Genomic DNA, 16,039 nt, shown 5'->3' with positions numbered 1-16,039 from the left:
CGAACCACTTAAGAATTTTCAAGAAAATATTTAATTTAATTTAATTATTTGGTATTACTAATTAAATTATGAGACAGATGTTCAGAGCAAAAGAGATAGAAGAAGACTTGAAAAGATACTTTAAGAAAAGACATGAAGTACTTGAAGCTAACAAAACACTTGGCAGAAAACCAAGCGCAATTGTATTTTAAAATTCATACTACCGACCCGACTTAATAAAATAAAACTTTGTTGTTGTTGTAGTTACTAATTAAGTTAATTATTTAGTTGCATGCATTATGCATGTAATGTCTAGAGTCATATAATATAATATTGCTCCTTTAGACAACATATCAAATTGCCAAAAAAAAAAAAAAAAAAAAACTTGAAATTAACAAAAGGGATCTAATGTCACTCTCAAGCATAGTAACTAGGTGGCCCTTGAATTTTCCAAGTTTGACCAAATCTCACAAAGTTAATTGAATTGAATTGGTCTATCTCTCATAATTTCAATTGGCTTATGATGTTTGCCAGCCACAAAAGTTTAATTTTGTTGACTAAGTAAAAGTTCAAATGCGTTTGTAATTTTACATCTTTCTTCTTTCACATAAAGTAGGCGGTGATACATATGTAACCTTTGCTCTTTTTTCCTTTCCCACATTTATATGGTTTATATATACAGTTATTCAAGCTAAACACCTAATTAAGCTTAAACATGCAATAGATTTTGCACATTGCTTCAAGTAGTTCAAAGAGCATTCTTTTTTCCCTTTTTTTTTTTTTTTTGGAAAGCTGCTTCGTATATTGATCATAGAAGGGAAAAACATAAACAATACAAAAGCTGGGAGAAAAACGCACCAGCACACTTACAACCTATTATCCGCTAACAGAACATCTAAAAGGATATTAGGGAGCTCATCAAACCGGACACAGTTCAAAGAGCATCTAATTAATCTCTATCGTGGTGGGTGCTTCTGTGCCCATCAAGGGGCAACTACCAACTCACCACTAATGCATGGAGTTGCTGCCGTTTTAACTAATACTCTCGTATCTGCCAATAACCTCAACTTAAGTTGGTGTTAACTATGACAGGTTTATCCACGTGTATGTACACGTATTAGCCCCAATAATTCTTTGTTTTGTTTCTTCAATATTTTAATCCTCTTTTATCTGTATTCAACATTTAAAAGTAAGTTCGTTCGAAAAATATTTCAAAGTAGGTGTTATTTTGTGCATAGCTACTATGTGGTTGACAAGTTGACAACAGTTTGGAAGACTAGCTAAGAGGTTTTTTTCTTTTTTTGGTTAGACATCTTGGATGTTATGTCTCCCAATGTAAATCTACCTACCCACATATACACGTCAACAATAATGTATTGAATTATTGGTTCAAATAACCGGCTTTAGCAAGCAATCCATCATATGTACAAAAATCTTAAACTTCCGTAGTGTTTTTTTCTTTAAGACAAGAAACGATAGCAAGATTTCATTGATCAACAAATACAATTACATGAGGTGTCAAATAGATAAATTCTCTAATGACCGATAGTTTGATCTGGAGATAATTTACATAGACATAGAAAGAGTAGAACCCCTAGATGACCACCATAAAAACAAAAACCACTGAGAACTACTGATGTAAATTTGTCATGATTAATAACGGCGGACGCGCAGTAACTACCAGTCAAACAAGGAGGGTTAGCCGCAAATCTGACCAAAACGACGTTATCGCCACAGATCGGACCAAGTACGACGGCTCAGCCGTGGGAACCACCATGGAAACAAACTAGAAGGGTGGATCCGGTCCACCAACAATCCAACACGCCAAAGCAAAGGAGAACCTGTGCCTAGCTCCGAATCAAGGTGATAATACCTCGAAAAGGAGCAAAAACGCCATCCACGCCAAAGGGGTGCAAGGAAAGAAGGAGGGGCTGCACCGACCTCAAGGCGGAACAAGGGGTCGGTGGCGAGGACGATGGTAGATCTAGGGTTTTTCGTGGTGGGGTCAGGGGTTTTAGGGAGAAAGAGAGTCAGTAGCATGAGCTGGGTTTTTTAAGTTGCTTAGTTCTTGTATACATATGGTCGAAAAACTTTGCCATTATACGAACATTGTTTTTCTTCTTACAGTTGATAGAGCTTAATGTGAATCATATACCTCATTTTACTCTTTCTACTTGTGTATTATCATTACATTTTTTTTTTCTTTTGGTAAAATCAAAGTCAATTCCATTCTAGCATTACTATCAGAAGAAGTGACAATAAGGTAAGAAGGAAAATAAAATCTATCAATTGAGACATAAAGCCTAGTCCTGATTATGATAATAGTCATAACGAACAAAACCTCCAATAATCAATACAAGGCAAACAAAAGATAACCTATCTAAAGCGGTAGTGTGGAAACCTTACATAATCATGAAAATAATACGAACAAATTAAAGCAAGATGAGAATCTCACCAAACAAGACCAGTAAAAAGGAGAACCATGATTTGCAAAATCATCAACAAAAATGTGAGAAGACCGAATAATTATTAATTTAAAACTTTTAGGTCTTACAAAATATTCTCTTGACTAAAAATATTTACGTGTTAGGTTTTAATTGGTTTTTAATACTATATACGTACATCGATGACAAGATCTGTCACTGTTATATAGAAGGCTATACATGTATGTCCATCTAACATGATAACCGTATATATGGCCCCATACCAGTTACGTACGCACCTGAATGTTTGTATAAATAAACATTTTAAGTGGACGGTAGTTGGGAAAAAAATAAACAAAAAAGAGCTCTCAATTCTCAAACAATCCTTAAATCATAGAAAATGAGCTTTAATTTGCTAAATTAATCAAGAAAATTGCATTGACGTGAGAGATCAAAAGCACAGTGACGACATAAGAATTTCCAGAAAACAGACCAAAAAAATGAAGGAAAAAAAAAAAGGATTAGCAAAAAATAAATATGAATGAGGACGATGAGGAGAGACGACAAGAATCACAGAAAGGCAGAGGATACAGAATTCAGGGCTGACGTGGGTTTCCCATCAGCAGAGACAAGCACGTGATTTTAACGATGAGTGGGGTCTGCCACGTGCCCCCAGTGGTGCCGACTAGACTACGGTCAAATACCGGTGCCACTTGATCCACGCATTGCCTAATATTCCAAACACTAACTTTGAACAATTGACCGCACATGGAAATAATCCAAACGAGGCATTTCACATTAACCTTGTACAATTATTGGTGTTACAAACATTTACCCCACTTCTTTTTTCTTTTTACCTGGAGATATTTATAGTGAGCAACAAAATTACATTGTTGGATTTCATTTTATTTGTTCTAATTACATTTCTAATAGTTTGATGAGAGAAGAGTTACTGGTTTTAATTTTACTTCATTTTTTCATCTTCAAACGTCAAAATTTAAGAAAATAACTTGTTCGTACCATACTTACCAATTCCGAAACAATCAAGCACCGATCAACTTCATACATGCATGGACCCACTTAGGGGTTTAGGCTGAGACACCCCTACCGAACAATAAGAGTTTCCCTCCAACCAGAAGGCCAATCATAACACGACACATGTCAACATCAGAATAAATCTCATAGAGTCCCACATCGACCGCGGATAAAAGCTAGAGACTCTCCTCAACTATAAAAGGAGACCATTCTCCTACAATTAATTTGAAATATCCTTATTGTACCTAAACTAGTCATTAGAACCCATTGATGATAATTATGCTCAAACTTATGTATTTGTGTAAACCCTTCACTATTAATGAGAACTTCTCTACTTCATGGACGTAGCCAGACTTAGGGTGAACCACGTACATCTTGTGTTTGCTTTCTATCTCTATCTGTTTATATATTATCCTCACTAGGTGACTAAAGCAACCGAGCGAAGGTCATAAACTTGATATTTTACATTGTTCCAAAGTCTCACCGATTTTGTGCATCAACATAATTAATTTGTATTTGGAAGTCACGTTGGCAAAATCTAAAATCCATTACATATTACTTTGTCAATGTTTTTTTTTTTTTTAACAAAGTAAGATAGTAGTTTAAATTATATGAGATAAGTAAATGTAATGTATACGATACCTTGAATTAAGAATTAATCAAACTAATTGATGTAATAAGTGTATGATCAATTAATGTTGTCAAGGAATATGCCTTCAATATTGTTTCTTTGTTCGTATGAATAAACGGAGTGGCAAGGACTAAAAATGTTTCCATTTGAGGAGGCACTTTTTGGTCCTCTCAATTGGAAGGTGCTTTGTCAACCTCCATAAAATTGATAGCTAACAAAGTCCATTCAAACTTAAAGGCTCTCTCTCTCTCTCTCTCTCTCTCTCTCTCTCTCTCTCTCTCTCTCTCTCTCTCTCTCTCTCTCTCTCTCTCCTCCCATTATTATATATATAATGATCAAATCATAATGTATTTTCCAAACCAAACCACATTTAGAGAGAGATATTTCAAGTCTTGAATCAAAGAGTAGTAGTCCTCCAAACCAAAACCCTTCTTTCTTCTTTCTGTCTTTGTTGTTCTTCTTCTTCCATGTCTGATCAGGAACCTAAAGACCTTTACTACCATGACCTATTTCAGTATGAAGATCATGATGGTGGGATGGTCAGCATCAACAACCAGCCAAATTTGCAAGGGTTTGATGTGAATCCTTCATACATGAACCTAACAGAGTGTTTGAAAGGATCCATGGACTATAATTCACTTGCAACGGCTTTTGGCTTGTCATCTTCAACCTCTGAAGCACTATTTTCGTCTATTGAAGGAGATCAAAAGCCTGCTAATCATCTTGGATACTCAGGTGGTGGCGGAGGCGGTGATGTGACTCCTTTGACGCCGAACTCTTCCATGTCGTCTTCTTCAGCTGAGGTTGGTGCTGATGAGGACTGTGGTAAGAATAAGAAAGATAGGCAGCCGAAAGGGTCATCAGAAGATGGAGGAGATAGCTCTAAGAAAGTGTAAGTTTGAATTGAATACATATAATATTGTCTAGGTTGCTTCAGTTAGTTAAGAGCAATCTTTCTTGCGTTCGAGATCTTGAGTTCAAATCTCCCTTATCTAATATAGCTTGTATCAATTAAAAGAACAAGGATATTTTCTAAGTAATTAATGACATATTCATATACCTGATCTGATCGTGTTTGATATATTTGATAACCAACAGGAGCAAACTAGCAAAGAACAAGGGAGAGAAAAAGCAAAGAGAGCCACGATTTGCCTTCATGACCAAGAGTGAGGTTGATCATCTAGAAGATGGATACAGATGGAGAAAATATGGGCAGAAAGCCGTGAAAAATAGCCCATATCCAAGGTAATTAATTAACTAATTAACTTGGATATATAATGTGTAATTTCTAGCTCATTTCTTTGTTTGCACTTGAAAGAAAACACCAAAAAACCCCCTTAAACAGGAAAAATAAGCAATATATTCGAAAGTTGACTAGTTTGTTTCATTCACGTGCTATAGTTTTCAATGATTTAATTTATTTTTTAAATCTTACTCCATCAAATTGTGCAAAAATTCCTGCATAAGACATACTAATCAGTAAAACCAAAGGTTGACCAATTTGTTATAATATGATCCCAAAATTTGGTCCTATATATATTAAGTAATCTTAATCTCGCAAATTCTGAGTTATGGGTAATGAAGCTAAACTAAATCAAGAAAAAACCATTTGATTATTGCAAGATTAATTAATCCGCCAAATCTTAATTTGTTTGGTAGTAAAAATAAAAAAATTTGTTGACAGAAAAAAATCTAAAAAAGATTGATTTTAGCACGACTCTCTAATTGTATATGTACTGCGGTTGCCAATTGCAGAAGCTACTACCGGTGTACGACACCAAAATGCGGGGTCAAGAAACGCGTAGAGAGGTCGTACGAGGACCCATCCACTGTGATTACGACATACGAAGGTCAGCACAACCACCCGCTTCCAGCAACCCTTAGAGGAAATGCGGCTGCAGCATTGTTCCCACCTTCTATGCTAAACCTAGCACCCGCCACGCGTACATTCTCAACCTTGGCTGCTGGTGGCCCGAGCTCTGCCTTTTCTCAGGAATTTTTGTTTCAAATGCCCCAATACATGATCAGTAACAATGCTAATCAGGGATCGTCACGAAACCCTAATTATCATCTGCAGCAGCATCAACTGCCTCATGGAGCTGCTGATCAGTATGGACTTTTGCAGGACTTGGTTCCTTCCATGTTCCTCAAACAAGAGCCTTGATGATCTCCTTCGCGATCGATCTCTAGCTCGTTAATTTGTAGATATGATTAATTATTTTATATAAGTAGCTAGTCTCATGATCTTGAGTGATCATCCTTGACGTTTTTAATTAGTGAGCTAGCTAGGTTGCATATCTACGTACCCTTCACTTCTAATCATTTTAATTCCACTCATATTTGTGAAGAGTTTGACTCTTTCTCTAATCTCGCAGTGTAAGCTTTTAAGTCTTCCATTTTGGAGGTAATTTGCTAGCTCGAACTGCTACCATATATAGGAAATCAAATGGATTTGTAAGATGATGAGTTTATTTATGTATAGTGGTTCGCGAGAACGTAGTGCATGTGAATTGAGGATTGCATGCCTCATGTTTAATTGCTTGTATTATACAAGTGGTGCAACAGGATTTTCTTATCTACGTAATGTAATGCAAGATCCTTGCCGTGACAGCCTTGCTTTCATGCAGTGGGATTTTTACTGAGTTTAATATATGGTAATTTTCTTTTAGTTTCTGTGCATATTATAACTCGTTGAATAATTTGTTTGCAAATAATACGCAATTGCTACAAATTCCTTCTCGTATTATGTAGGCTGCGGGTCTACTGTCTCCAAAATATATGTATGTCTCATGTCCACATGATCATGTTGTTAAGACCCCTCTTCGACTTTCACTCAGACGTAAGAAGTAACTTTTTATTGGCTGAAACAACTTTTACAAAACATATCCTTCATCACTTAGAATTCCTATCTTATACAGAAAGTAACCGACTCACCTAACTAAGCAGCTACTCAAAATAGAATTTAGTTACAATTCCTATTGATATGATGCTGACATGTGGCATCATATCAATACCCCCCACCCCACCCCCATCATATCAACACCCCCCCTCTCCCCCCCCCCCCCCCCCCCACCCCCCTAAAAAAAAACAAAGAGCCTTCAATTGCAAGGCTTCAAAGATTTGTGACAATTGGAAATTTGGTCTTCAACACAGAATACACCTCCCAAGTCGCATCATACTTTGAGTGATTTTTCCATTGAACTAGCACTTCATTCACAACTACATTCCCTTTTTTAACCATTCTCCTTTCCAAAATTGCAATAGGCACATCCTGTAGAATTCCAGCTTCTGTAATTACTGGAAGTTGAATTTTAGGTTGTATTGTCGACAAAAAAAAAATTGTAGGTTGTATTGCAGGACCCAAATGCTTCTTTAAGCAAGAAACATGAAAGACAGGGTGGAATTTGGAGTTAGTAGATAGCTTCAACTTATAAGCCATTGCACCAACCCTTGCTAATACCTCAAACGGACCATAAAACTTAGGTTGCAACTTGTTGAAAGGGTGATAAGCTAGAGACAAGTGTTGATAGGGTATTAATCACAGATAAACCAAGTCACCAACATCAAAATCTCTCTCAATACGGTGTTTATCAGCTTGAATCTTCTTTCTATTCTGAGCTGCCTCCAAATTGTCCTTGAGTAATGATAAAACTCGATTCCTCTCCTGCAAACTTCTGTCCACCATCTCCAACTTAGTAGTACCATCTTCATGAAGTGGAACTTCAAGATGAGCTAGGCCATATACCACTTCATAAGGTGTCATATTAGTGGTAGTTTGATGGTTGTTATTGTAACTCCATACGGCCCATGGTAGCCAAAATGCCCATCTTTTAGGTTGAAGACTGCAAAAACAGCGCATGTAGGTCTCCAAACATCTATTCAGCACCTCTATTTGTCCATCAATTTGAGGATGATAACCAGAGCTATAACACAAGGATGACCCTTGCAATTTGAAAAATTCTTTCCAAAGTCCACTCAGGAAAACAGGGTTTTTATCACAAATTATAGATGTAGGCATGCCATGTAATTTGAAGATGTTCTCAACGAAAAGATTAGTCACAGAAGACGTAGTGTAAGGATAAGCCAATGCTACAAAATGTGCATATTCTGATAACCTATCCACTACAACCCAAGTCACCTTTTACCTTTGCAAGGTGGTAGACCAATGATAAAATCCATAGAGATGTCATACCAAATTCGAGATGGAATTGGCAGAGGTTGAAGCAACCCAGCTGGTGAAAGGGTTTCATATTTGTGTTGTTGACACACTGCACAACTAGCCACCATATCTTTAATATATTTCTTCATACCTTCCTAGTAGAATGATTTAGAAAGCCTCTTGTAGGTTTTAAGGAAACCTGTATGGCCTACCACTGGACTACCGTGATGTTCGTCAAATATCCTTTGTCTCCATTGGTTGTGAGGACTAAGAACAATCATATTCTTATACTTTAGGAACCCATTGTCTACATGAAACCTTAAGTTGCCAATAGGAGCAGAATAAGTCATATTGCTTAAAACTTGTTTAGTTTTAGCAATAATCCACTCATCAGATTCTACATGTCGTCTAATATCATCCATCTAACTCATGTATGGATAAGAGATGGCCATGAACTCAGCGTGCTCTAAGAAATCTTGATTATGCAAAAATAATTCAGAACATTCTGCAGAAGATGAAGGTAATATGAAAAGTGCATCTGCAACTTGGTTGTCACAACCTTGCTTGTATTGAATTTCATAATCAAAACCTAACAATTTTGATACCCATTTCTGTTGAAAATGAGTATGAGCTCTACTGTGTAGGAAGTATTTGAGGCTGTGATGATCTATTTTGATTATAAAATGCCTCCCAACCAAGCAAGGTTGCCATTTCTTGATGGCATGAACTATCGTCATCATCTCTCTTTCATAAGCTGATAGAGATTGGTTCCTCAGACTCAATGCCTTACTAGTAAAAGCAGTAGGTCATCCATTTTTTTGCAAAACAGCTATGATTCCATGGCCTAAAGCATCGTTTTCAATGATAAAGGTTTGACTAAAGTCAGGTAATGCTAAAACCAGAGGCGATAACATGGCTTCCTGGAGTTGCTGGAAAGTTGTAATTGCTTCTTCAGTTCATTTGAAGTTGGCTTTCTTAGTCAAGGCAGTTAAGGGACCTGCTATCTTACCAAAATTAGGAATACACTTTCTATAATACCCTATAAGAACCCCTCAAAGCTTTAACTGAAATTGGAATTGGCCATTAAGCAATGGCTTCTAGTTTTCAAAGATCGACAGGAACACCTTTCTTAGAGACTACATGTCCCAAATACTATATGGTTCTCTGGCCAAAAGCACATTTAGACTTTTTTACATACAAAATATTAGCTTGTAAAATCCCAAATACCAATCTAAGATGCTCCAAGTGTGAGTCCCAAGTCTTGCTGTATACCAAAATATCGTCAAAGAAAACGAGGATAAACTTCCTGAGATATGGCCGAAAAATTTCATTCATTAAGCTTTGAAACGTTGCTGGTGCATTAGTAAGGCCAAAGGGCATATTACCAAAAATTCATAATGGCCATCATGTGTTCTGAACGTAATCGTTTCAATATCATCAGGATGCATCTGAATTTGGTGATAACCCGACCTCAAATCCAACTTAGAGAAATAATGTGCACCAAAAAGTTCATCAAGTAGTTCATCTATGAGAGCAATGAGAAACGTATCCTTGATTATGATCCAATTAAAGCCTTTATAATCCATACACATCCTCCAAGTTCCTTCTTTTTTATGAACAAGAATCACTGGTGAAGAATAAAGACTATTACTCATTCGGATAAACCCAGCTTCAAGTAATTCCTACAAACACTTCTCAATCTCAGTCTTCTGCAATGGACCATATCTATAAAGCATGCTGCTTCGTGGTTTATTGCCCTCCGCCAATGGAATTTTGTGGTCATGGATTATGTGAGAATGAAGACCACCAGGAGTCAAGAATACTACATTATATTCTTCTAATATTTTCTGAATGTCCCTCTTTTGTTCCTCAGTTAAATCTAAAGATTGTTGCTTTTCCACCATTTCAAGTTGAATGTGGTAAAGAAATGCTTCCACCGTTGACTCTTGTTGTAACAACTTCTCCATTTGTAAGGCAAAAACATCTTGTAAGTGGTGTGTATGAGCTTCTGGGCTTGTAATACAAAAGGTCTTATTGTCTTTCATGAACTTCATATAAAGCTTATCGAAATCCCATAACACTGGACCAAGAGTTCTTAACCATTGCACTCCTAAAACAACATTGCACCCTCCCAAATGAATAACATACATATATGTTATGCATTGATAGTCTTGAATTTTTAAGGAAACAGTACCAAGAGTACCTTGTGTAGTCACCTTAACCACATCAGCTATTTTGACATTGAAGGTGTGAGACGTATCCAATTTCCCCTTAAACGTTTAACTAAAGACGAATCAATGAAATTATGGGAACTTCCAGAATCAAAGAGAATAACAATAGGACAATTCTTGATTACCCCAAAGACTTTCATGGTTTTAATTGAGCTTAGAGGTAGGGTACCAAATAACGCACAAGCAGTGATCTCTGGTTTGATATTTTCATCCTCAAATGCATCACAATCAACATGGGTTATATCAGGAGGAACATCAATCAATAATAACTGTTTTTTCTCACAATAATGACCCCGGACATACTTTTCTTTACAATGAAAACATAACCCATTTTTTCTACAGAATTCTACCTCTTTAGGGGTTAATTTCCTCACATTATTCACCTTCGGTTTTGATTCAAGAAGGGTAGTGTTGGTGATATTCTGAAATGGATTTTAACGATTAAGTATTGAAGGTGCAGGGAGTTTAGATAAAGATTGCACCTTTAACTCTGATAACTTGGCATCTACCTGTTGAGCATAAGTAGCAGCGTCAAATACGGTTGTTGGTTTTAGAATCTTGACATCATGTCGTAGTTCTGGCTTCAATCCTCCAATCAAACAAGACTTAAGTAGAGCAGGGCTAATATCTCAAGTACAATTTACCAATCGACGAAATTCAAGAATATAATCCCTCAAAAGCCTAGTCTGTCGCAACTTCACCAAGCTCTCTACCTAATCCTTAAACTCTGAAGGTCCAAATTCCTAATAGAAAACCCTCGTGAAATCCTCCCATTTAGGGAAATTGGCAATGTAATTCGCCCATTGAAACCATTGCAGAGCTTCACCCTCCATGTGAAAATATGCCATTTTTACTTTCTTGGATTCTTCGATGTTGAAGAAGTCGAAATAGTGCTCAGCTTTATATATTTAACCTAAGGGATCATCATCGTCGCCGAATCGAGGAAAATCCATCTTGATGAATGGTTGGCGTGAATTTGGGGTCGAATCGTTACGATGGAAATTGGGGTCGAAATTTGGGTTTTGATTCGTTGGAAGATTGGGATTTGATTGCGTTTCTTTCGACAATTCACTTGAAATTCTTGAACCATTTCCATTTCGAGCAAGTAAGACCTGAAGCTGTTGAAGAAACACATCTTGGGTTGCTTTGAAATCGGTTTGCGCGACCTTGAATTCATTATGGAAATTCGTCAATTTTGATTCCAAATCGGAAACACGAGACTCCATAAATCATACACTGAGAAAGGATTCGAGAGAATCACAATACTAGCTCGATACCAATGTTAAGACCCATCTTCGATTTTCACTCAGATGTAAGAAGTAACTTTTTATTGACTGAAACAACTTTTACAAAACATATCCTTCATCGCTTAGAATTCCTATCTTATACAGAAAGTAACCGATTCACCTAACTAAACGGCTACCTAAAATAGAATTTAGTTACAATTCCTATTGATATGATGTTGACACGTGGCATTATATCACATGCATTGTCGAATGTTATTAATTGAATCGGACCAGCTTTAACCATTATTGGCTTGTGAAACTATGTTAAAATGAATGCCGAAGATGAGTGTTTGAGAGAGAGACAGAGCAAGGAAGAGGAGGAAGAAGAGAGGAGGAATTTTTTTGGGGGGGGGGGGGGGGGGGGAGGGTGTTGGGAATAGAGAGTGCAATTGTAATGCCCTATTGTATTGCCGTCATACACACAAAGCTCTATTTCCGCCTTATATCTCCTTACAACATTCACATAATTGGCCCTTTATCAATACTAGCTATACACCTAACAACCACAACCTTTCAATACTCTAATGAAGGGAGCCATTATGTTTTCACATGATGATGAGAGTATGAATCCCACATCGAGAAAAAAAGAATTTTGCATGTGCTTATAAGTAATTAGGCTACTCTTCATATTGTCAATTGATTTTATGGTGGAACCTTAACTTTCTTTATGGTATTAAAGCAGGTTATCCCGTGTGTAAGCCTAATGGCCACACGAGGTCCACATCACCGATTTGTGTTATCCACGTGTTAGGCATGAAAATTTGTTACACGTGAGCGAGTGTGGTGAGAGTATGAATCCCACATTGAGAAAAGAAGAAATATTGCATGTGCTTATAAGTAATTGGACTACTGCCATATTACTAGTTGGTTTTATAGTAGAACATCAACTTTCTTCACAGAATAAGTTAGAATTTTTATTTATTTATTTGGCATTTAGATTATATGTTATGAAAATGAAGATTAAAGTAAAATCTGTAAGCCAAACCATTCCATTATGTTGTTTCCAATGAACTTAATTTAACATAGGCAAATATATATCACACACGTATTAAAAATCAAACGAACGAGACAAAAGTAGTTACATTAATATGAGAAAAAACATGATTATATATATACAAGATGTCAGGATGGTCCAAGAACTGTGAGAAATATTTATTTTCGAAATTTTGTGGTCAGTATTCGAATGGTCATTGTCTGATTAGATGACATCTCGCTTTCCATATAAATAAGGAAGAACCGAAGGGTATACTTCAATTTTCTATGTTCATGCATGCACTGAGTTGATTAGCTACAAACAAAGAAAGAAATGTCATAAGGAATGGGCCTTTGATTGTTAACACTATTTTCCAAACTGAATCACGATGAACAAACTTCTTCAACTTGTTTTTTATTATATATTTTCTCACAGGTTCTATCAGTACAAGCTTTAATTTTCATTTAAAACCTCCATCTTCTTCTTCTCTGTTTCACTGTACATTGACTTGGATAGTTTTCACTTTCGGATAATGTTAAGGAGACTAAAATTTTCAAACAAAATTTGCAAACCAAATGATATGGTTGTTGATGACTGGATTATTACTTAAGTGTTAGTTAATGTGCTTATTTTTATTAGTGACATATCATTTGGTTTGCAAATTTGGTTTAAAATTTTGATCTCATTAACATTACCCAATATAAAACATGATGTAGAGTCTATTTAATAAATGAATAAAATTTTATAATAATAACATAAACTTTTGACAAAAAAAATAACATGCACATCCATGCAAAATTAAGCTAATGTCTTAATTTCTTGATTTAATAAGTTAATAAAACATTATGATAATATTAGTTTATTTAATATATTTTGGATCCCAAGTGTATAGTCTACGTTTTGAAGCCTTTAACTTGGATCTACAATATGCATCGCCTAATTAACACGTCAAGAAAATGTTTGGTATAAAAAGGTGATCCGTAGAGGGACCTCTGCCGGGAGCAAGCATCACCTTGTAATTAACACTAAAACCTACACCGAAGTCCGATCAGTATATGCGACCTTAAACTTAATTAATTAATGTTTGATTAGCACAAATCTAGTTGCTTGATTTACAAGGCAAGTTTTATGCATCTGACAAAGTACTTTCTTCTTGAACACTACTAATGTACATATTGGCATTGTGGTGCTCGTAAAACAAAGTTAGTTTACTGTAGACGTCTACTACAAAAGAAAGTAACGATACGTTTGCTTAACAGAAATAGGTATGAGAGAGAAACTATTTCGATTTCTAATTTTTCGACCTTCAGTAATACCTAAAAATCAAAATATCAATGGATCACTTTCTAAAATTCATAATTAAATACACTTAAAACTGTAAATTAAACAAACAAGAGAGCATTTGATTCAATGCTCGTTCTTTATTCTTCTGTTTTTGAGTTCGCTATTTGTTTTTCTTTACATATTCTTAGTAAGTAAACATTGATAAACTTATGTTTTTTTAAGAAACATCACGTGACAATGTTTTTGTATCATGCAATAAAAAATTTAAGTATGAGTTACTAGATATTTGTCCCATTTGTCAAGTTTGTCAAGGTATCAACCAAATTATGGTATTAAATTACCAGAAACTGTCCAAGCATAAAATGTAATAAAAGCATTAGGAAGCTAATTATACCCAAATCCTACACCCAAAATGGATAAAGAAAGGGGTGTATTTTTGCTCACTAGCCTCAAATGGTGGTAATAATTACTATCCTATTTATCACATTTGGATAAGTTTAAATTTTGAGATTTGTATTTATTCATTACATAAATCTCGAAATTTAAACTAATCTAACGGTGATATATGGAGACCATTACTGAAGGGTGTTGATTAGGTGGGTTCCTTAATATGCACATAATTATATATTTTTTACTCACCAACTTCAAGTAATGGTGATGTTCATCACTCTATTTATCATCGTTAAATAAGTTTAAATTTCGAGATCTGTGTAGTGAATAAACACAAATCTCAAAATTTAAACTCATTCAATATCAATAAGCATTACCAAAGCTTAATGAGCTGGTAGACTGCCCTCCTAACTTAAGTCACGATCTTAATGGTCAATTGGTCCTTTAATTAATTCCTTAATTATTAGTTAATCAACAATGTTTTTCGTGTACCATGATTGGCGCCATTCATAATGTATTCTAGTCGTACTATACACCTGTAATGAATTCATAATGTATTATAGTCGTGCCATTCATAATGTATTCTAGTCGTGCTGTACACCTCCAATGCCACCTTTCTCACTAAACCATATACTTTTCTTAGTTCAGCACAAAAATTACTTGACACCTCTAATTTTTGAAATGTCCTTTCAAGGTGTGATAATTTAATGACAACATTTGACTTATATCTTGTTAAAATAGAGACCACTCTATACAATAGAGTATGATTCTCTTTCCTTTGTTTTTTCCTATCATTCATTCTCATCTTATTTGAACGGGCACGATTAAACCACATTAACATTTTGTTTTAATTTTTTTTTTATAGAGAGAGAAAGATAAAATAAAAAGTATGAGAGGAGGAGAAGGAAGAGAAATAGGAAGAGAAATAATCCTACTGCCCGTACAATTTAGTTCAAAATCTCTACTAATTAATAAAACACTCATCGTCAACCAAAACCTTATGAAATTACTAGTTTAACCCTCTAATTAAAACAAAACATGAATAAGAAATATGGGGCAGAAATGTAATTTCACATAACCAAATTTTGCTGTTTTTTTTTTCAAAGCTTCATCTACATGTAATCCTAACATATCTCTAAAAAAAAAAACACGCTTCCTACTCCCACATTCTCTATCACTCTCTTCCTATCTCCTTCTATTTCAAAAAGTTTTTTAGTTGAGCATCACAGCCATGTAATACTAACAGATTTTATTTAAAATTTCTCTTCGTTCCTGTTTCTCTCTCATCAACTTTCCTGTACTTCTCTCTACAGCTCTCTCGCCAAAAGCCTCTTCAACCGCCCATCTCCTCTCACGTTCTCACTCCCACATTCTCTTCCTCTCTTCTTCTATTTCAAAAACAAAAATAAAAAAATTTCTTACACACTTTGTGTGTGCCCATATGCTAGTTTCTATTAAGAAATCTAGTCAACGATATGGTCATTAGTAGTTATTGATGCAAATTAATTGTCTTAATTAGATTAGTCCTAAATAGTAAACCAATCATAATTATCACCTGAAACCAATCCCAATTATCACCTGAAAATTACCAACTTAATTATGTTTTAATCTCTATATATAAATGAAAAGACAAAAAATGAGAATTTTA

The 16,039-nt window shown here is 35.4% G+C and overlaps 1 protein-coding gene across 1 annotated transcript; it reads left to right on the top strand.

Annotated features, from left to right (window-relative positions):
• Positions 1-4,413: 4,413 nt before the first annotated feature.
• LOC137729898 (WRKY transcription factor 71) lies at positions 4,414-6,736 on the top strand. The gene is made up of 3 exons (XM_068468949.2): positions 4,414-4,960; positions 5,167-5,313; positions 5,824-6,736. The coding sequence occupies exons 1-3, from the start codon at positions 4,536-4,538 to the stop codon at positions 6,230-6,232; spliced, it is 981 nt and encodes a 326-aa protein (XP_068325050.2). The 5' UTR covers positions 4,414-4,535; the 3' UTR covers positions 6,233-6,736.
• Positions 6,737-16,039: the final 9,303 nt, after the last annotated feature.

The sequence above is a fragment of the Pyrus communis genome, chromosome 10 (genome assembly GCF_041283825.1).
Source record: "Pyrus communis isolate YQ-2024b chromosome 10, ASM4128382v1, whole genome shotgun sequence".
Taxonomy (NCBI): Eukaryota; Viridiplantae; Streptophyta; class Magnoliopsida; order Rosales; family Rosaceae; genus Pyrus; species Pyrus communis.
This window is presented reverse-complemented; position numbering and strand designations above follow the sequence as displayed.